General features: G+C 34.4%; 1 protein-coding gene and 1 long non-coding RNA gene across 5 annotated transcripts in view; one reads left to right on the top strand and one right to left on the bottom strand.

Annotated features, from left to right (window-relative positions):
* The window catches only part of PTPN12 (protein tyrosine phosphatase non-receptor type 12), an 87,565-nt gene that overhangs the window by 25,847 nt on the left and 38,049 nt on the right, over nt 1–23,669 (top strand). For 3 of the 4 annotated variants that reach the window (XM_032402297.1, XM_032402298.1, XM_032402296.1), the window contains exons 2-4: nt 12,216–12,324; nt 21,609–21,685; nt 23,314–23,409. In XM_032402297.1, coding sequence (XP_032258188.1) covers nt 12,216–12,324; nt 21,609–21,685; nt 23,314–23,409 — 282 coding nt within the window. Of the gene's footprint in view, nt 1–3,871; nt 4,038–12,215; nt 12,325–21,608; nt 21,686–23,313; nt 23,410–23,669 lie in introns of all 4 variants that reach the window. The other variant, XM_032402299.1, reaches the window with a different exon arrangement.
* The window catches only part of LOC116631106, a 112,036-nt gene continuing 92,452 nt past the window's right edge, over nt 4,086–23,669 (bottom strand). Inside the window, exon 3 of the long non-coding RNA XR_004299081.1 lies at nt 4,086–4,343. This is a non-coding gene — a long non-coding RNA (uncharacterized LOC116631106). The remainder of the gene's footprint in view (nt 4,344–23,669) is intronic.

Below are 23,669 nucleotides of genomic sequence, written 5' to 3'. Positions count from 1 at the left end.
TAAGAACACATATTTGCTTAATTACCTGGATTTGGGTTTAATTCTTTGATTTTAGTCTTTCCTATCTCGGGTTAGAGTTATAGAAGTGATAGCATTTAGACTTTAACCCTAATTTTAGATAGCTTATCAATTATTCCCTCTCCCCCTCAGCATTTTCTATTTACTGTCTTCCTACCTTAAATATCTAGTCTTCCAGGTAGTCTAGCTTCATTAGTGTGGTTTGACATCAAGTTATGTTAAAACCTGCATTTTTTATCCTTCTTACTTATTGTTCTTATCTAACCTTTCCTGAAAAAGTTACTTGCTAAGTTCACTGGCCAAAGTTTCTAGTAGACCTGATTGTTTGTAATTTCTTTGTGTTACTCCTGTTTCAACCAGATTCTGCATTCTTGTTATGTTTGACCCTGTCAAATTAATGTTCTAATGAGAAGGTCTGCAGTGAAGAATAGAGACTTAGTAATACTCATTTTGAGGAGGATGGATATTCCTTATTACTGGATGGGACTGGATGCCTTGGTTAGCATGCTCTGATGCTGTCAATAATTACTATTAACAATATTACCTAACCTCCTTTTAAGGATTTTTTATAACAGCTTTGTTGAGGTAAATTCACATGTATTGAAATTAATTCATATATACCATAAAATTCAACTCTTTAAAATATACATTTCGGGGTGCCTGGGTGGCTCAGTCGTTAAGCATCTGCCTTCAGCTCAGGTCATGGTCCCAGGGTCCTGGGATCGAGTCCCACATCGGGCTCCCTGCTCGGCAGGAGGCCTGCTTCTCCCTCTCCCACTCCCCGTGCTTGTGTTCCTGCTCTCGCCATCTCTCTGTCAAATAAATAAATAAAATCTTAAAAAAAATAAAATAAAATAAAATATACATTTCGGTGGTTTTTATTGTAGTCACAAAGCTGGACATCTGTCATCACTATCTAATTTTGGAACATTTCATCACCAAGAGAAACCCCAAACCCATTACCAGTAACACCTTATTTCTCCCTTTCCGCAATACCATGGTAACTACTAATCTACTTTCTGCCTCTATTGATTTTCCTAGTCTGGACATTTCATATAAATGGAATCATATAAGATATGCTTTTTGTGTATTTTACATAGTACAGTGTCTTCAAGATTCATCTATTAAGTATGTTATCAGTACTTCATTCCTTTTTATTGCTGAACAACAGCCTACTGTATGAATATACCATATTTTGTTTATTCATCAGTTGATGGATATTTGGGCTGTTTCCACTTTTTGGCATTTGTGAATAATGCTGCTGTGAACATTTGTGTACAAGTTTTTATGCGGACATACATTTTTAATTTTCTTGGGTATATATCTAGGAGTGCAGTTGCTGGGTTGTAACTCTATATTTAACCTATTCAGGAATTGCCCAACTGTTTCTATTAGGAATTTAAAACCTAATTCTATAGACAAAAGTTTGGCAACCTAGCATGACTTTATCTCTACTTAGTCTCTCCTTTTTGAAAAGTGGTAATGATTGTATTCAAGAAGATCCTTTATTACACTTAATTTTTTATATCTTAAAACAAATACCTTTTATTAAACAAAGAGTGTTTTTATGCATTGATAGGAAAAATTGGCTTGGCAGATCTCTTAATAGTAATTCTTAGGTATTACTAGACTTGGGGAGTTGAAATGGAAAGGTGCAAAAATATGGTTTGTAAACTTATTCTGGTTTGCCAGGTAATTTTCAAGCCTTTGGATATATATAATAATTAGGACTTAGGTGGTCTCTGTATAGATTGGTAATGGAAGGATTAGAGAGAACATCAATGACAAGTTTATTTTCTACCATTTTAGATTTTGGCTTATGATTTATTTTGTCTAATGGGTCTAAATAGACTTGCAATGTACAGTTAAAAATTGCTTTCTGAGTTTTTTAAAGAGGAACTGGAGCTGGTAGTGAGCAATGTGGTCTCAAGTATCCCACTCCTAGTATGACACCAAATCTTAAGGTATACACAAAAGAGGATTAAAATGCTCTTTAAGAACAAAAATTGGCAGTAATTGAGTATACAGATAAAGTTAATTTGGTGTCTGCCAATTCAGCTAATCTGAGGCAGCTAATTAAAATTTTTCCTAAATTCCTCATCTATTAATAAATCCTACATGCTTATCTCAATTTTTCCATACTTAAAGACATGCTCTATGGTAGGTGCTACATAGGGTGCTTTACATGCATGGTTTAATAAATGCATTTCTTCTGTCTTTACTCCTTGACATAATTAATGTAATTTATTTATCACATTAAAAAATAATTATTACATAAATACTGTTTGTTTATAGTATTTATTTTGTTACGCCCACCAAGTTTGTTCCTTTCCTTCATTCAAAGGACTTCTTAAATCTTTTCATTTTTAATTGAAAAGACGTTGTAATTAAAGGAAAAAAACTTAAGTTACCTATATCCTATATTAAAACAGCTTTCTGTCTTCATTGGCAGTGGGACTAGAAAGTAAGGGGCCAGGTTTGGGAGTTGTTTAGTGAGGTACACTCACCAGAACTTGAAATGGATTAGGTGTGAGAGGAAGCAAGTAGGATAAGGGGGAAAAGGCCAAAACTACTAGGAGGTCTGAAGCCTGAATGGGTAAGGAGGGCAGAGGTGCTGTGGAAAGAAAAAGAGACATAGAATCATTTGAAAAATCAGGTAGGTTTCTTTTTATCTAGTTAGGTTTAAATTGCTGTTGGGCATGTTAGGTAAGCTGTTTGAATATGGACTGAACTGAAAAGTCAGGACTAGAAATAGAGATTTTGGAATCTTCATAAATGTACTCGGTTAAAGTCACAATAGGGAGGGGATAAACTTGCTAAAAGATGAAATCTGAGGAGAGAACAGTTCAGAGAAAACACAACATTTAGGGGTTGGGAAGCAGAGGATGCAGAAAGGACTAATTAGCAGGGTAAGAGGAGAATCAAGGGACTGTTGTTTCATGGAATCTAAGAAAGGAATTTAAAAAGGGGAGGATCATCTGTATTAAATACTTTATAGGAATTGAGGCTTTGAGATTTTGATGCTGTTTGGAGATTACTGGTGACTTCATAAAAGTAGTTTCAGTAGAAGTAGTAAAGATAAGATTGAAATTTTTAGGGGGTTCGGGAGTTAATGACACCAGTAAGTGCAGGTTTCTCTTTAAAACTGGTCTGTTGACCACAACTTTGTGGCAGTCTGGCTGAGCAAAAAACAATTTATTTCCATATAGTGGTAAATACGTATTGAACTCTTAAACTGCTAAAGTGACTCTTCCTGTGCTATATTTGTTTTTGCAAAGATGAATAGGAATTCTGCAACCATGCTATTAATTTGGGGGTCTTCTTTAATTTTTTAGTTGGACAGTTGATGTTATTGTGGCTAAATGTGTTAAAGCTGGAACTCCGTATTCTCAATTTTACTGTATGTTTATACTCTTTGTTATGGAATAATGAGATTGGTGATAGATTGCTTTGGAATACTTTTGAGAGTCTGGGCTTGGTAGAGTATTCCCCTGTGTAAACGAAAGGGTAACAGGGACTGTTATGACAGCGTTTACTTAAATCAGGACACATCACCAGATCATGGGTGGCATGGTCAGGAGCCATAGGTTTACCCAAATTTTGGAATTTCTATTTTTTTTTTTTTTATTATTCATTTGACAGAGAGAGACACAGCAAGAGAGGGAACACAAGCAGGGGGAGTGGGAGAGGGAGAAGCAGGCTTCCCACTGAGCAGGGAGCCCAATGCGGGGCTCATTCCCAGGACCCTGGGATCGTGACCTGAGCCGAAGGCAGACGCTTAACGACTGAGCTACCCAGGCGCCCCTAAAGATTTTTTTTATTTTATTTTTTTTATTTTTTATTCATTTGACAGAGAGAGACACCCAAATTTTGGAATTTCTGAGCAATTTGCTGTGGAGGCAGTGGGACAAAATATTCGAATTTGAATTAACCTGCAAAACGTGGAACCAGTGATTTCATGAGTTAAATGGCTAGAGGAGCATTAGATAAAGGATGATGAAGAAGGAATGAACAAAAAGGTGAGAACCTGTGTGTAGAAACAAAATAATCAAACCTAGGAACACTTTTTTTTTTTTTTGCCATTTGTTGTATTAAATATCTTCATTTCAATAAAATTAATACATATAACAAAACAATTTTAGTGTCCTCTTAATTCAGATGGAATTCTACTTTATTTCCATAAGAATGTAACTTGCAGGTAGACAGAGGATAAACTTGCATTACATCTTCTTAACTTACTTTGATCTTGAGAAAGCACTGTATTTTCTTTTCCGACCCAAGAACAGGAACCTTTCCTTTAAGGAAAGTATTGCTTGTTGTCTAGGCTGTGCAAAAAACAAAAATAACAATATCAAAAAAAACGATTATAGGCTTGTTGTGAAATTTTTATAACCTTCTTTTCCTTTTAGTTTTTATGCTTTGCTGTATTTATTATTTTTAAATATAAAGTCTATAGTACAGAGTCTTATTCTAAAACAAGTTCTCAAGGGGCACCTAGGTGGCTCAGTCCCTTAAGCATCTGACTCTTGATTTCCACTCAGGTCATGATTGCATGGAGGGGGCAGATCAAGCCCTGTGTCGCCTTGTGTGCACAGCACAGAGTCTGCTTAAGTTTCTCTCCCTCTTCCCCGCCGCGGTCGCACGCTCTCATGCATGCGCTCTCTCTCTCAAAAAAATAAATAAATCTTTAAAAAACAAAAACAAAGACAAGTTCTCAAAATTAAGGTCTATTGCTACCCCTTCAAGGAGAATTTTAAAAGCTGCTACGTTGAAGAGATCTCCATTACTAGTAGTTGATGGAACTAGGAATTGAACCCCAGCTCCTCTGACTCAAACCTGTCCCATTGTGAAGTACTAATAAAGTGTAAGAGGGCAGAGAAATTTGTTTCCTAAGTATACTGGTCAATTCTAATTTGTATTAATTTTCTCTGAACATTACCACCAGAGAAGGCCTAAAGAGTGTATTTACTCACTACTGTTTGTCCTGGATTATGCTGGTAGTAGCTGGTATTAATAGAAAGAAGACATGGTCTGCATTTTCAGGGAATTCATGTTCTCATGGTATATATGCATATATAAGTTAACATTGGGATATGTCCTAGATGAGAGGTAAATATAAAGGACTGTGGGTAGAGATGAGGAAGCACTTTGGGAGGAAGTGGAAGATGGGGTTTGGTGCCAGGACTAGTCTCAGGAAATGTTTTAGTGAGAGGATTTCTGTAGTGAGCTAGAAGAAAGTGAGGAGTTTGTTTGGTGTATACTATTAGGAAAATAAGCATTAAAATCAGCTTGAATAAAGAATAAAATCTTTTTGTTACCCAAAGACCCATATGATCAGCCCCTACTTCAAAATATGTCCTTTTACTATCAGTCCTGACTTAGCTTCAAATAAGAAGGCACAGCTTGCTCTCTGAAGAAGAATGGCAGATAAATTAGTCTGTTATATAGTAGTAGGTAAAGCGTGAGCAAAGATAGGAAGATGCATTTTGAAAGGTGGAGTTGCATGTTTTGCAGTTAAAGGTAAACATTGCAGTTGTATAGTTTAAAGACCCTTTGGTTGTTTTGGTTGCTTATAATGGGTATTAGGGATATGCATATTTTTATATAAATAGGTTTGTAAAGATTTAAGAAAAGCTGGTTAGAGATAGTATACTTTTGGTGGAAATTATACTATGATTTTACTACTTGTTGCTGTTACTTTGTATTTGGGGTTTAAAAAAAACTATTTTGTCTTAATGATCATATAACTTACACGGTAAGTATTAGTAATATTACAATTGAGTGGCTTTTGTGATAGACTACAGTTACGTATTTCAGGTATAAAACCAGATGAATCTATTCATTTAATAGTTATTACTAAGTGCCACCTGTGTGCCAGCCCCCCTCCCTTTTAAAATTCAGATGGATTCGGGCGCCTAGGTGGCTCAGTCGGTTAAGTGTCCGACTCTTGATTTCAGCTCAGGTCATGATCTCAGAGTTCTCGGGGTTGTGAGAATCTCACGAGCCCCGCACTTAGCGGAGAGTCTGCTTGAGATTCTCTCTCCCTCACCTCTCCCCCCCCCCCCCCCCCCGCCCACACACACACGTGGTCGTTCTCACTTGCTCTCTCTCAAAAAAATTAAAAAAATAGGGACGCCTGGGTGGCTCAGTTGGTTAAGTGTCCAACTTCGGCTCAGGCCATGATCCCAGGGTCCTGGGGTCGAGTCCCACCTTGGGCTCCTTGCTCAGTGGGGAGCCTGCCTCTCCCTTTGACTGCCGCTCCCTGCTTGTGCTCTCTCTGTCTCTCTGACAAATAGATAAATAAAATCTTTTTAAAAAATTGAAAAAATAAGATAAAATTCAGATGGATTCTCTGGTAATTGCCTCAGAAATTTTTCAGAGCAGTGGCAAAAGCATTACTATGTTATGGGTTAGGTATTCTTATATTTTGGTACAGTATAACCTTTAAGCATAAAGTATAATTTCATTTTTATTTCACTTTAAAGTACAGTTTTCAGATTTGTGTGCATATTTACTGAAAGTACTATCTTATGAAACTCATACTGTTTTTTAAATATGTTGACATTGAGGAATTTGGGGCAGTAGCGTGTGGCCTGGTAACAGCATAAGAAGTCTTGAGCTTCAATATTTATTTATGTTCCATCTTATTCCAAAAAGAATTAGCTTTTGAGTTAGCTAAATTTCCATTTTAGCTCTATTACTTTTTGTGTCCATTGTTTTCTTAGTTGTTCTGATTTAAAATCCAGCCAATTAAGCTTATCTCAATGTATTCTGAATTCTAAGTGTTCAGTGATATGAAGAGAATTGGATATATTTTAGAAGTGGAGCTAACACAACTTGCTGATGCATTGGATGTTGTAGGGGAGGTAAAGGAAGGAATCAAGGATGATTCCTAGCTTTTAGACTTGAGCAACTGTTGAATGGTAGTGCTATTTGGACATGTTTGTGATGTCCATGAGACACCCAGTAGACAATACAGTAGACACCTATTTGGAGAGATTCAACAAACATCACACAACACATTATTATTAGCTTAGAGCCTTAGATAAACAATGAACCTGTCCTACCTTGTTAAAGAACTCAAATCTTAACACATAAATGGATACCTTAAATGAGGATAGTTACATTGCACGTGACTTAGAAGCTTTTGAGAATCAGTTTATTGATTTAAGATTAAGGGAATAAAACTTTTGTGTTTTAAGAAATAAAGAAAAAGGGGTACCTGAGTGGCTCAGTTGGTTAAGCGTCTGCCTTTAGCTCACGTCATGATCCCGGGGTCCTGGGATCAAGCCCCACTTTGAGCCTCACATCAGGCTCCCTGCTCAGCGGGGAGCCTGCTTCTGCCTGCCGTTCCCCTACTTGTGCTCCCTCTCTCTCTGTCAAATAAACAAATAAAATCTTTAAAAAAAAGAAATAAAAAATAATTTGGAACTTTAAAACAAAGTGAATATTAAGCTTCATTTTTGTTTGCATCAAAAATTCTAATGTATTAGAGACATCTGTATGACTTAAGAAAGCTCAATAAGTAAATGAATTCACCCATTTTTAATGTGATTTGCATTAGATCTTGGCCTATAAAGTCCAAGAAGATAGTCTAGAGTGTGCCTTCAGTTTTATAGTTTAGTGGATGAGACCGGCAAGATTGAAATATCACAAGTGGTAATAGAGCAATGTATTATTGACTCTTCGGTGCTGGGGGCTGAGGAGCTGTTAAGGGAAAGGTCAAGAAAGCTTTCACAAAGGAAATAACACTTTATCCAGAGTCCTACTGTTAACTCACCAGCAAGGGTAAAAATTGTCAAACTGTGATGTTGAGGGGCGGAGGGTTGCTTGTGGTCGTGGTGTGGCTGAAGCATCAAATTCTTAAGTAAGAGAATGTTACAAAAAGAAGCTAGGAAATTGGACAGACAGCATTCAAAATGTTATAATTAAACAAGGAATTGGTAGTTTAACTTGGAGGTGATGGACCCACGAGAGGATTTTTAAGGGAGGGACTAAAAATGATCAGATTTACCTTTTTAGGACAGTAACTCTGAGATAAGAAATTATTTAAAAGAATTTATTATGTGACTTTTTCAAGATGTTTAAGGGTAGACAGTTGCAAATCTTAAAGTCTTTTTGTTTTGTTTGTTTGCATAGTTAAAAAAAAATCCATATATGATATAGGGTATGGTATCTATAAGCTTATGTAAATATACCATTTAGCTACAATTTGCCGAGTTAGGATAGTAAATGATTCAGAGTACTTTCTTGCTTAGGATTATATTAAATAATTATGTTAAACTTAATAAATGAATTATTATTTTTATTTTTTTTATTTATTTTTTTTAAGATTTTATTTATTTATTTATTTGAGAGAGAGAGAGAGAGAGAGAGAAACAGAAACAGCATGAGAGGGGATAGAGTCAGAGGGAGAAGCAGGCTCCCCGCCGAGCCGGGAGCCTGATGCGGGACTCGATCCCAGGACTCCGGGATCATGACCTGAGCCGAAGGCAGTCGCTTAACCAACTGAGCCACCCAGGCGCCCGAATTATTTTTTTTAAAGATTTTATTTATTTATTTGAAGAGAGAGGCAAAGCCAGAGAGGGAACACAAGCAGGGGGAGTGGGAGAAAGAGAAGCAGGCTTCCCGCCAGGCAGGGAGCCCAGTGTGGGCTCGATCCTAGGACCCTGAGATCATGACCTAAGCCGAAGGCAAACGTTTAACGACTGAGCCACCCAGGCGCCCCAATAAATGAATTATTTTATTGGTGTTTTAGTTCAGTGCTGTTTTCACACACTCGGTCACATGCAGTATATTTATGAATAAGATGCCTTAGTATTTTACAACGTTTCTCAATTAATTAATTTCCTAGTAATTAATTTCACCTAGAGACAATGGAATTGGTGGCCAGGAAGTTAAAATGAAATTACATGTGTAGATACTTCCATTTCATATAGTTAAATGAGCTTTGGTGCTACCCCTACTTCAAGCACTATTTGGACATTAATTTTGATGTATTAAAAGAATAAAATCTTTTGCTTAGGCCAGCATTCAAATCTTATTCTAAGATTAATGTATTTAACATACAAGCATTTAATATGTTCTGGGGTACAGAACATTACAAATATTAATCTGATCATAATCTTATACTCACAGAGCTTACAGTTTAGCTGGGGAAATAAGATGTATACTCTTTATGTATTTATCATAAAGAGAAGTAAATGGTGTTTTAAGAGTGCATATAAAATCTAAAAAGAATTCAGAAGGGAAAGATTATTTTTGCATGAGAGGGATAAGAAACTTCGAAGGACCTAGGACTTAAAAGATGGGTAAGATTTGGAGGCTTGTTTACTGAGTGTGGGTATTATCCTCATATTACAGAAGATGAGACAGGTTAAATATATTCATTGTCATACAGCTAGAAAGTGGCAGATCCAGAATTTTAATTCAAGCAACTAACTGTAAAGCTGACCCTGTTTTGTTTTGTTAGGAAATATGACCTTACTTGGTATCTTTTTAAAACATTTGGGTAGAATTTTTTGATGTCAATTTTTTTATGTACAAAGTTTTCATGTTTAATGGACCACCTTTGTTTTATTTATACTACACCAGAGATGAGTATTGCCATTGGGTATGAAACTTTAAGTACACTACTTATGTAGACTTATTTTAATAGAACATTGGAAGCTTGAAGTAGAAAGCGTACCATGCTGTGCTGCGCTTTAAGAAAACTGGATATATAAAAATTCAAACTCAAATGAGATGTTTATTTGTACACAAAAGTGTTCTTATGTTTTATTATATGAAAAATGCAGTCATTTCACATAAGAACTTTATTTTGCTCATTTCTCAATAACATAATTTGTCATGTAAAAAAAGAAATGATTGGAGTGATTGCAGGTATTCCAGAAGTGCATTAACATTTTATAATTAAATTCATTCCCTCTTCTCTTTTCTTTGTAGTTATATACATTTTTTTCAGTGATTGTTACCTAATTCCTTTTCCCCCGTGTTTCTGCAAGTGTTTAGATTGATAACCTTCTGTAAGTCACAGTCACATACAGTATTTTGTAACGCATTAAGATACTATAAATAACTGAAAATTAAAATCTTTGAGCAAAAAAATACAGAGATTCTAATTAAATATGTAAGATGTATATGTGTATAACTGGGAGGGTCTTTGTTAACATGGATTAAGAAAATCATGAGCAATCTTTTCTATTCCCTTTAATTTTTTTAGCATTTAATTTTCTAAAATCTTTTTAAGTTTTTATTTTATTTAAGTAATCTCTACAACCAACGTGGGGCTCAAACTCATGACCCTGAGATCAAGAGCTGCATTCTTCCAACTAAGACAGCCAGGTGCCCCTTTAGCATTTAATTTTTTGAATAGGCAATACATTCATATAATCTCTAATAAGTATGAAATAATATATAGTAATGTTTCTTTCCCATCCATTTCCTATAGCTATTCATTTCTCTTCTCCACCAATAACAACAACCTTGTTCAGTTTCTCTCCCAGAGATATTTTATGCACATGTACAAGAAAATGCAAATATATTTTTATTCTTAACACCATCGGTAGTGTATTACATACACTGTTGTGTTCCCTGCTTTTTACACTTAATATGTATTTTGAGGCATTTCCATATCCCTATATGAAGAGCTTCCTTACTTGTTTTCAGTTATATCATATTTAATTGTATGAATGAAACAAATTTAGCCAATCCTCTATTAATAGACTTTTATTTGCAGTCCTTTACTGTTTTAAACAATGCTGCAGTAACTAACTTTGTGCATAATATGTCATTTCACATGTGCCATTTAGAGGACAAATTTTTAGAAGTACACTTGCTGGGTTAAGGGGTTATGTGTATTTGTAATTGCCAAATTACCCTCCTTAGGGCTTGTGTTAATGTTCTCTTCTACCAGCATTGTATTGAAGTTTTGGTTTTCTCACACCCTCACCAACATCCCATTTACTTTTAAATACAATTTTTTCCCCTAACCTACTTTTGAGAACCTTATTACCATAGAAAATAGCATCATAAATGTGGGTAATTTAATTTCGGCATTGTGACAAGGCAGAACAAGATTCTAATAAGTCTTTTCATCTTACTGAAAAAAATGTGTATTCCTGTTTTAGGTCTCTAATACTGTCATTATAAAGTTTAGTAGTTTTTCAAAGAAAACAAAAGATGCACTATTCTATGTTAAATTGTCTACTCATAAGATTATTTCAAATGCTGTATATTGAAGTATATCATAACAAGAATATGTTAATAATCTTAAATAAGTTCTGTGATTTAAAAAAAAAATGTTTTGTTGCTTAAACCTCAGCATCACAAGTAGCAAAAGTAAAATGGTGAAAAAGTTAAATGTTATTACCAGACTTTTTGTTCATTTCATTTGTAGTCAATAATTCGTTGAATAGTAAAACCAGAATGCCTTCAATATGTCTTTAAGCTTGGAAGAAAGTAGGCTTCTTTGAAATTAAATTTCAGCAATGTAGTTGAGTAGTGAATTTAAACAATTCACAATGCTGACTTTCAGTGCTTCTGAAAGCAGGAAGTGTATTACTGACACGCAGAAATATTCCAGCCCAAAGAACATCCCTACTGCCATATGTGGTAAGAATTTGTCACTAACTCACAAACCACTTCTGTAATGCAGTGAATAAGCAGAATTGGTCTTTGTTGGACATTTCCAATTCAATATGAAAGAACTTTGTTTTGCAGTGTCTTATAAGTAATTATTAGCTTATGCCTTGGAAGGAGCCTGGCACATCATGGGTGCCCAAGGTTTATTGAGAGAAGGAATAAAGAAACTTGTACATAATCTTTTAGGCATGATTTACTTGGTTTTAGGGACCCATAGTTAAACACAAAATGTTGAATAAGTTAAGGACTGAGTTAAATATTCTGACTCAACTTATTAATGATTTCTTTAAATAAAATTGCTTACTTTTATTTTAGTGTCCCCTTTCAATGCTATTTGGAAAATTAATCTTATGTTTGCACTTATGGTTAAAAAAAAATTATCCTTGGGGTTAATTATTAAGGGATAGGGAGATACTGTGAGCCTAGAAAACCAGGAAAATGAGCTGTAAGGAATTGGGGTTAGCAGAATTCAATACAGAGCTATTTATAAATCATTAAAATTTTGAAAATATTAATGTTTTTATAAACTTGAATTTTTTTGTTTATATTTTAAGCGATTAAGAAGATTGTCTACCAAATATAGAACAGAAAAGATTTATCCCACAGCCACTGGAGAAAAAGAAGAAAATGTTAAAAAGAACAGATATAAGGACATACTGCCATGTAAGTTTGAAATGCCCTCATAGAATGATTAGAAAATGTTAATTAGCGGCTTGTAGCCTAAACTAGTTTTATTCTTCCTAATGCGTTTGATTGTAAAGGAGTTAGTAATTAACTTCCCTTTACAATACTCTATAAGATAATTCGTAATTGTGCTTCTTGTTTTTCCTTCTGAAAGTACTTGTTTACTTTTTTCTTTAAGCATCACAATTACTCTGATACTTACTTTTAAATACAAAAAAAATCCAAGTAAGAATGTCTTTTGTGCACTCCCTGTTCAAAGAAGGTATTTTGTTAAAATAAAATAGATAATTCAGTAAATATAATGGAATAAATTTTATAAAATGCTAAAAATTCTAGCTCTTATCTATTCACAATTAGAACCTTGATTGATTAATTATGCATGAAAACATGAACCATAAGGTGATTCAAGCCTGCATATCTGCTTTCTCAGTAGGCTCAGTATGTGTCTCTGAAGAGTATACCTTAGACTTATTATATATTATATTATATTAATATAATATATTAATTATATATTATATTAATATAATATATTAATTATATATTATATTATAATACAATTATATTATATTATATATAATATAATAATATAATATATTATAATTATAATATAATATTATATTATAATATAATTATATTATATTATAATAATATAATTATATTTTTAAAAGGCATGGTTTTTGGCAAAATACCTTTAACTCTAAAAGCATGCATACTTAAGTGTGTTCCTATTTTATACAAAAACTTTACATCGTACATGCTATCTCTTAAAGCTGCTAATAGTCTTTTTCTTTGGGCGCCTGGGTGGCTCAGTTGGTTAAGTGACTGCCTTCGGCTCAGGTCATAATCCTGGAGTCCCTGGATCGAGTCCCGCATCGGGCTCCCTGCTCGGCGGGGAGTCTGCTTCTCTCTCTGACCCTAACCCCTCTCATGTGCTCTCTCTCATTCTCTCTCTCTCAAATAAATAAATAAAATCTTAAAAAAAAAAAAGTCTTTTTCTTTTCCTTCAACTGTCTTGAAATAGCTACATTCCATGGCACCATTCCCTCAACTCTCATTTGTTGTTTTCCCCAGCCTTAAGTTGAGATATAATTGACAAATCTCATTAATTTTTAAAGGTTGTTCTCTCTAAAATGTCTTTGATAAAGTTTTCAGTGACTTTATTTGTGCCAGATTTAGTAGTCTTTTTTCAGTGCTTACTCCTATCTGTTAACCATTTTTATGCCATTGACTAGTCTCTATTTCTGAAATTTTCTTCTTCCATGAAATCCTTCTTTCAGATTGGCTTATCCCTCTCTTTCTCACTGTCTTCTTTGCATAAATTTAATCCTTCAGCTTTTTCTTGTTGTTGTTCAACTGTATTCTCAGCTGTGGGATCAGTGGGTGTCCAGTATTAGCAGAATTACTAAGTGGCAAGTGTACATAGTATAATGGTGAAGAGCTTTGGCTCTGGAAGTTCAAATCCTAGCTCTACCACCTGCTATTTATATGACTTTAAACTCATCCTTTCTGTGCCTTTTTTCTTCATCTATAAAATGCAGATTAAAATAATCATACTCTTTATGATTATTTTGAGCATTAGATAGGTTAGTGCATGTTAAAAAGCTTAGAATTATACCTAGCACATCGTAACTAAACATTCAGCTTTTGGAAAATACGGTGCACTTCCTTACCAATCCCCCTCAGAATGGTGGATGGTGTGGGTTTCTGGACAGTTTTTATTGAGCAAGATAATCTCAACATACTCTTAATGTACTCTGGAATTAATGCATATACTTTTAAAGAGATACATCTGGGAAAATGAATCTTAAACAGCTCCAGCTTTCTGTTTTCATGTGTTGTGTTTTATTCATTCATTTTACAAGAAGCTTTGAGCAAATACTGTATGCTGGGGATGCAGCAGCAAACAAACTCAAAAATCCCTGCCTTTATGGAGTTTATATTCTAGTGAAGGGGGAATAGACAGTAAATACAAATAACATATATGGTCTCTCAGATGGTGGTTAGTGGTATTGAGGATAATACAGTGGGCATGAGGCACACAGAGACAGCTGAGACTAGAAGGGGGGAAGCTTTACAATTTTAAATAGAGATAGAGGGAGACATTAAGTGGTGTGCTATAAAATTGGCCCTCTAATAAATAAAAACCTTAATTTGTGTTGTTTGTCAATTTCTGTAGTAAATGGATTATTTGCCATAATCAACACAACGAAACTTTGTGGTAGGTACTAGTATATGCCATTTTGCAGATGGGAAACTGAGACAGAAATTAAATAGCTTGTCACACAGCTAATAGAATCGATGAAAATTTAAACTCAGGTGATTTTTGTCCAGAGCACTAGTTCTCAACTAGGGTGATTTTGCCCCTAGAAGAGACAGTTAGCCAATGTCTGGAGACATTTTGGTTGTCACAACTGGGGTATGGAATGGCAGGCTGCTACTGGCATCTAGTGGGTAGAGGCTAAGGATGCTGCTGCATCCTGTAATACAGAGGCTACAGCCTCCCCACAAACAAAGAATTAACACAAGGCCAAAATGTCAGTAGTGCTCAGGTTGAGAAGCCTTGCCCTAGATTCTGAGCTCTTAATCATTGTGCTATAGTCAGACTGGCAGTGTCTTTTTTCCTTTTAAGTTATTTAAGGTTTGATAAGTCAGTTTCCAATAAATTTCTAGTCATTTTAATTTGGAAAATCATATTAAAAGCAATTGGATTTAGAGATGTATATTTACTTACTGTCATAAAAATAATATAAGTTGTCAGTTTCCTTTGCATGTTTAGCATGTCCAGTGCTTCCAGACACAGTATTTTTTTAAACAGCTTTATTGAGGTATAATTTACATACCAGGTATAATTTAAATATACAATTCAATAATTTTTAGTAAATTTATATAGAGTTTTGCAACCATTGATACAATACAGTTTTAGAGCATTTCTATCAACCCTCAAATGATCGTTTATGCCAGTTTGCAGTCCTTAGCCCCAGGCAACCACTAATGCTTTCTGTCTCTAGATTTGCCTATTCTGGAAATTTCATGTAAATGTAAGTATACAATATGTAGTCTTTTACGTCTGGATTTTTTCATGAAGCATGTTTTTGAGGTTCATCCATGTTGTAGCATCTATAGTATAGTTCATTCCTTTTTATTGTTCAGTAATATTGCATTGTATGGATATATCACATTTTGTTTATCCATTCACCAGTTGATGAACATTATGAATAATGCTACTATGAACATGTCCACATAAGTGGACATACGGCTCTCTTTCTCTTGGGTAGATAACCCAGGAATGGAATTTCTGGATCTATGGTACCTTATGTTTAACTTTTTAAGAAACTGCTAAACTGTTTGTTAAAGTAGCTTTGTACCATTTTACTTTCCCACCACCAATATATGGGGGCTCGTTTCTCCACATTCCTTTTTACTGTCAGTCTTTTTGAGTATAGTTACTCTAGTGGGTGTGTAGAGGTATCTCTTTGTGGTTCTAATGTGCATTTCCCTAATGACTAATGTTGAGCATCTTTTCATGTTCTTTTAGCCACTTGTATATCTTCTTTGGTGAAAAGTCTCTTCAAATTCTTTGTACTTCCATTAGATTTTTTTTTTTTTTAATTCTATTGAGTTGTGGGGTGCCTGGGTGGCTCAGTCGGTTAAGCATCTAGCCCTGCATTAATCTAGCCCTGCATTGGGCTCCCTGCTCGGCAGGGAGCCTGCTTCTCCTTCTCCTCCCTGCTTGTGTTCTCTGTCTCTCTGTCTCTCTGTCTCTTAAATAATTAATAAAATCTTTTAAAAAAATAATTCTATTGAGTTGTTAAAGTTCTTTTTTTTTTTTTTAAGATATTATTTATTTATTTGACGAGAGAGACAGCAAGAGAGGGAGCACAAGCAGGGGGAGTGGGAGAGGGAGAAGCAGGCTTCCCACTGAGCAGGGAGCCCGATGTGGGGCTCGATCCCAGGACCCTGGGACCATGACCTGAGCCGAAGGCAGACGCTTAATGACTGAGCCACCCAGCGCCCCGAGTTGTTAAAGTTCTTCAGCTGTCCTAGATACAAGTCCTTCTTTACATATATGGTTTGCAGATTTTTTTCCTCCCAGTTCATGGCTTGTGTTTTTATTTTCTTAAGGTGTCTTTTCGTTTTCTTAAGGTGTCTTTTAAAGTGTGCAAGCTTTTAATTTTGATGGAGTCCAATTTATCAGTTTTATGGATCATGCCTTTGATATTCTGTCCATGAACTCTGCCTAATTCGAGATCACAAAGATTTTCTGTTTTCTTATTTTTCTTCTGGAAGTATTGTAGCTTTAGCTTTTACATTTAGGTCTATAATCCATTTTCAGTTAATTGTCTGAAATAATCTGTGTATGTAGGATTGTTCTAATACCATTTGTTGAAAAGACTGTCCTTTCTCCACTGAATTGCCTTGGTACCCCTGTTGGAAATCATTGGACCATAAATGTAAGGTTTTTTTGTATTTAAGAATACAACACTGTTGTATTCTTAAGCCAGTATCATACTGTCTTCATTATGGTAGCTTTGTAGTAAGTTTTAAAAGCAAGAAGTGTTAAGGCCTCCAACTGTGTTCTTATTTTTTAAAATTTATTTGGTTCTTTTGGTTCCTTTGCATTTACATATAAATTGTGGGATCAATTTGTCAATATCTGCAAAAAACCCTTAATGGATTTTGTAAGGATTGCATTGAATCTGTGGATCAGTTTGGGGAGAATTGCCATCTTAGACCATATTGATTCTTCCAATCTATGAACATGAATTGTCTCTCTCCATTTATTTAGATCTTTAATTTCTCTCAGTAGTGTTATTTGGTTTTTAGTGTACAAGTCCTGTGTTTATTTTTTTAAATTCTTTATCTGAATGAAAATTTTTTTTAAGATTTTATTTATTGTGAGAAAGATAGAGCAAGCACGCACAGCTGGGGGAGAGGCAGAGGGAGAGGGAGAAGCAGGCTCCCTGCTGAGCAGGGAGTCCGATGCAGGGCTTGATCCCAGGACCCTGAGATCATGACCTGAGTCGAAGGCAGGCGCCCCTGAATGAAATTATTTTATTCTCAAATTCTTTATTACTAGCACATAGAAATGCAATTTATATTTTTGTATTGATTTTTTTTAATCTAGTGACCTTCCTGAACTCATTTATTAGTTTAGTAGTTTTTTATGGATCCTTTAGGATTTTTTACATACTGAGTCATTTTATCTGGAAAAAAATGAGAGTTTTACTACTTCCTTTCTGATCTGAATGCCTCTTTTGCCTTGTTCTACTAGTTACAACCGCTAATACATTGTTGAAGTGGCAAGAGCAGACATTTTTGCTTTTGATCCATTAAAAGTAGTTTCATCATCGTTCAAAGATTATATGGGTTTTTCTAGAGCTATCTTGGAGATTTGATTCATTTTATACTAGAGTACTGAGGCCAGTTCCAGAATTAAGAAATATCTAGATACTCTTGTGTCAAGAATGATCTGTGCTTTGTCTGCTAAGAGGACTAAAATCCAGCTGGCTAGCCTTTAGAAGTGATGGATCAGGGCGCCTGGGTGGCTCAGATGGTTGGGCATCTGCCTTCGGCTTGGGTCATGATCCCGGGGTCCTGGGTTCGAGTCCCGCATCTGGCACCTTGCTCAGCAGGAAGCCTGCTTCTCCCTCTCCCACTCCCCCTGCTTACGTTCCCTCTCTCACTGTCTCTGTCTCTGTCAAATAAATAAATAAAATCTTAAAAAAAAAAAAAAGTGATGGATCAGTGTAATACACATATTGTAATTTAATTATGAAGATTCTTGTTTTTCCCTGAGACCTAGGATTTAATCACTAGGAAGTTTCGGTTTCTTCAGAGGTGACAGTATTTAAATATTTTCTTTTTGTTGCCATACGTTGTTGATGTTTGTTTGGGGGAAAAAATGTTGTGTAGAGAGCCTCCTGTGTGGCCAGTCTTGGTTTTATCTGTTTGGAGTTGGGTTCTTGGGAGGTTATAAAGGCAATCAGCAAAACCATGGAGAGGAATGATTGTTTTAATTTCTTTAATATTCTTTAAGTTATACACGTTTATGCTTAATAGGAGCACCAATGAAAAATCGAAAATACACGTGATGATGTGTTACGTTACATAAGCAACCTAACGTTGGTTTTTAAAATTATCAGTAATATACTGTGATTATTTGGTATAAAGCAATGACTACAAAATTTGCTTGTGCTTTAGAGTTTAAAATAAGCCATTTTTCTGCCCCATCTTGAAGTTACTGAATCAAACTTACTACAGAATATGGTACTCAGAAGTCTTGTATTTTAATTTGCTTTTTCCAGCCCCCAGGTGTTGTATGATTAGAGACAGATGAAATAAGATTGGCAAAATGTTGAAATTATTTAATATCACACTGTATGTTAATTAACTGGAATTTAAATAAAAACTTAAAAATGTTGAAATTATTAAAACAGGCTAATGGATATATGGGGATTCATTATGTTATTTTTCTGTATGCATAAAATTTTCCATCACAGAATATTTTTTTAAAAATTACCAGCTTGAATGTAACAGCCTGGTACCAGTATTGACTGTTATTTGGGAGCCACTGTTCTTATTTGGGTTCACAATCCCCAGAAACATTTACTGAGGATCCAGTGGTAAACCAACTATTGTACAAAGTCCTATGTTTGAGATACTTTAACTGGAGGCTAATATGCCACATGAGTAAAGGTAATTAATTGGGACTCCTCATTACTGGCAAACATGGTGAGAGGAAGCTTTGTGTAGTTACTTAACTGTCATTATCCTAACTACTGAATATTCCCATTTACCAGAAGGTCAAGTGAGATGAGAACAGAGCATTGGTAAACATGTAAACATTCTCTTTTCTGGAAACACAGAAAAGAGATAACATGATTTTAATTGGAAGCTAGTATGTCTTTCTTCTGTATCTCTTCCTACAGATTTTCAAAGATTTCACCAAAAATTAATAAAATCAGCAGAACTGGGTGGGCCTTAGTACTAATGTATAAAATTTGAGTCATTGACAAATTAGTTATTCATTAGTTGACTTTTAAGGGTTTACTAAAAAGTTTTATTCATGCCTGTTACCATTTCTGTATTTGTCTTTTTCTAATTTTAATTGCCTTTAATATTCATCATCCCTGGATTAGAAAGGACCGTTATAATGATAATGGCATCTTACATACTAACATGCTATGGTTCTTTCCAATCTGGATACTTGTGAATATTAGGCAATCCTACTGCTTTAGGATTTCCTAGGCTCAGAGTATCTTCCCCCAAATATTTATTACTACAAATGGAAAGATAGTAACTTTACAGTGGGAGACAACCAGGCGACACCATATTAACCAAGTATTCAAGGTTAATATCACAAATAATATGGAATTGACATCATAAGCCCCTTGGTGTGTCTTCTCACTGAGAAGGACACATCATCATTCTCTGGTGTTCTTGCCAAAAATGCATAAACCTCATTCCAATCATAAGAAAAAAAAATGAGTCAAAGCAACTTTGGTAGACTGGAACAAACTAAGGAGAAATAGTAACTACATGTAATGTGGGATCCTGGAAAGAGAAAAAAATTTTTAAGAATCAACACAAACTGGAACAAAACTATTTGCATTACCTATGACTAAAGACTCATTTTTCTTTTTTTCATATAAATCGGTAGTAAAACATAGACATTGGTAAAAATGTGCAAAGGACATAAAGAAACAGTATATGGTAAAAGAAATCTCAGTAATCAGTTAACTATGAAAAATGTGCGACCACTTGCATAGTTCAAGAAATACAAGTGTGATTTTTTTTTACTTTTTAGAATGTCACCTGTTAAAAAGTATAATACCCAGTCACTCTTACAAATAGCATTTGTACTGTGTAAGTTAGTATACACCTTTTAGAAGGCAAATAGCATTTCTTCTTTTAGGAACTTACGTTTTACCACTGCTAGCAGTGAAAGCAGATACATGTACAGCAGTGTTCAGTGTGGTAGTGTTTTTAATAGGAAAAAATGGTCCATCAGTACTGTAGCTGGTTAAATAAATGATGAAACATCCATATAATGGACTTTATGTAACATGTGAATAAAATAGACCTGTATTATATTAGCTCTGGGAAGAATTCCAGGATATAGGATTAACTGAAAAGTGAGATAACAGAATATGGGATCATTGCATTTGCAGTTTTCAAAGTATGTAGGTATATGCATAAAAATTACTTCTGGAAGGAAAAAAAACCTTAATAGTGTCTTTGTTGGGAAAGAGAGACCTGGACTTCAAGGACAGGGGAAGATTACTTTTCATTTTATACCTTTCTTTAAGGGGCACCTGGGTGGTTCAGTTGGTTAAGTGTCTGACTCGATCTCAGCTCAGGTCTTGGTCTTGGAGTCATGAGTTCAAGCCTGCACTGGGCTCCATACTTGCATGGAGCCTGCTTAAAAAAAAAAAAAAAAAAGCCTTTCTTTAAAATCTGATTTTTAAAAATCGTATACATATTACCTTTATTTGAAAGAATAAAATTGCAATTTTATAAAACTAATGAAATTTATATTTTTGAACTTTTTTGTAAAGATTGTTTTTTTAGGGCGCCTGGGTGGCTCAGTTGGTTGAGCGGCTGCCTTCAGCTCAGGTCATGATCCTGGAGTCCCGGGATCGAGTCCCGCATCGGGCTCCCTGCTCAGCGGGGAGTCTGCTTCTCCCTCTGACCCTCCTCCCTCTCATGCTCTCTGTCTCTCATTCTCTCTCTCTCAAATAAATAAATAAAATCTTAAAAAAAAAAAAAAAAAAAAAAGATTGTTTTTTTACATTAATTTGGCCATTACCTAATAATATTATTGTCAAGTGCAGTATTTAGCACTTTTTATGCATCATATTTCATGTGTCATAATTTACTTAATTTTTATAATTTCTTGTAAAATATGAAAGCTGCATTTCCTAATAAGAATTTTGGCAAATGAGCTTGTACATTAGTGGTTAGTGTCCGCTACCTCATATGCTTCTTAAAAAACTGCAGAGGCTTCGCCCTGGGCTCTTGTCTAGCAAATCTGGGATGATGCCCAGGAATTTGTATTTTAAAAGAGTTCCTGAGATTATTCTGATTACAGCTTTAAAAACACAGCTTTACATCATTAGATTTTTGTTTTTATAGACTTATTTTCTATAAATATGATGTTAGAAATTGTTTTTTAAAGAAAATATTTTTGAGCTATATGGCTTATTAGACCACATGTCTACCAACAGGACATAATTTATGAAATCCTTTTTTTTTTCTTACAGTTGATCACAGCCGAGTTAAGTTGACTTTAAAGACTCCTTCTCAAGATTCAGACTATATCAATGCAAATTTTATTAAGGTATGTATTAACTTCAAATGATATTTCTCTGCCCTACTTAATGTCTTCCTACATACTAGTTTTATTAAAAATTTTTAAATTGCCTAAATATACCAATAGCAAAAACAAAACAAAACAAAAAACAAAAAGAAAACCATAGCCCTGACACACTCTTTATGTGGTGTCCTTCTAACCTTATTCATAAAGATAAAGAGTTTTGCTTAGTATCATGATAGTTGAGATCGCTTTCTGTTTTTTCTTTTTTTACATTGAAGGCTTATAAACAATATACTAATTGTTAAATCATCTTCTCCATTGTCCCTTTGGGTTTGTATACACAAATGTATATACGTGGTTATTCCTTGTTGTTGAACTCTATAGGTTGTTTCCAATTTTCTTGATGGTAATATTGCAGTGAACATTGTTATTCTTTTGAATAATTTCTTAGGATAAATTATCAGGGCTGGAATTACTGGGTAATACTGATTTAAAATTATAGAATATAAGTTTAGATTAAAACCTTTTGAAAATTGTCACTGTGTTTCGAGTGGCAACCCAAATGAATACAAGATTAAATACAGCCTTTATGTAGATAACCATTTTTGGATACTCTTATATCGAAAGCAGTCAAGTTCTTGCATAGTAGTTATCAATAGACAGATTCAAATTGCTACTTGATTAAATAAAAGACTACTTTGTTCCATTAGTTATTCTGTTTTTGAATGACAGTATAATTTCAGTTCTTTTATATATGGTATTTATAGATATTTTTAAAAAATATTTTGTTGACAAAAATATTAAGGTGGTACGAGTTACATGGTAAAATTAATATTACCCATGTCAACATTAAACAGTCAAGGTTTCAAATAAAAACTTTTTTCCCCAAAAAAATTTTATTAAAATTATGGCAAAACCCAAAATTAAGAAGTTAAACAAAAACTAATATGTAGGTGGTTTCCTGTTTAGATGTTGTCAATGTTGATATTCTTTTATAAGGACATTTATTAAAAGTACTAGTTTTGCGGGGCACCCAGCTGGCTCAGTCAGTGGAGCATGCAACTCTTGATCTCAGGGTTGTAAGTTTGAGCCCCACATTGGGTTAAAGATTACTTAAATATAAAATCTTTAAAAACCAAAAAAAGCTCCAGTTTTTAATTCTACTTAGTAACATTGATTTATTGTTTGATTCAATTATGTGCTAGTTTAGTATTTTAGTCTGTTGTCTTATTTGGTATATTCCCAGGTTTCTTATTAGATATGTATATAGTAGGCACCCAATAAATCTTTTGAGTAAATAATTGAAGGTAGCTGTGGAAGAATGTAGCTAAGAAAGAACTATCAGGTAGTTTTACTATTGTTTTTAGAATCAAAGCATGCTTCTTTATGTTTCTTTCTAGTTAGCTTTGTTGACTAGGTATTGGGGCTTTTTTTTAAAGCCAGGTAAATAGTAATTTGTAAATTAGCATAAGGCAGTTTATTTATCAATTCTGTGTGCCATGTCTAATAAATACACAAAAATAGGATATTGTTTGGAAATACTTCAGGTGAAAAGAGAAGTATTGCTAATAAAATTTGAAACCTTAGAATTTAGGTAAGGAAATATTTTTAGTAATTGTAATAAATATGAAATTTCCTTTTAACCATTTTAGGGTGTTTATGGGCCAAAAGCGTATGTGGCAACCCAAGGACCTTTAGCAAATACAGTAATAGATTTTTGGAGGATGATATGGGAGTACAATGTCGTAGTAAGTAATTTAATTTTCATAATCTATTTTGAGAAGTATTATATGTAATGACATAGGATGTTTTGCTGAATAAGGAATGAGAAGACTTTTTAGCCATAATGGTATGTTAATTATAACTAATGTTTACTAAAAAGACCGAAACTGAAGTCTAGGATGTCTCATTCAAGTCTCACAAATTAGTTGAAATATTTTAAGAAGAGTGTGTGATAATACTTTAAATCTTTTCCTCAGTCAGTTAACTAAGAAGATACCTACCAAGT

Source organism: Phoca vitulina, unplaced genomic scaffold (genome assembly GCF_004348235.1).
Source record: "Phoca vitulina isolate PV1807 unplaced genomic scaffold, GSC_HSeal_1.0 scaffold4, whole genome shotgun sequence".
NCBI classification, from domain to species: Eukaryota; Metazoa; Chordata; class Mammalia; order Carnivora; family Phocidae; genus Phoca; species Phoca vitulina.
The sequence above is the reverse complement of the archived record's forward strand: the minus strand, read 5'-3'. Positions and strand labels throughout refer to the sequence as shown.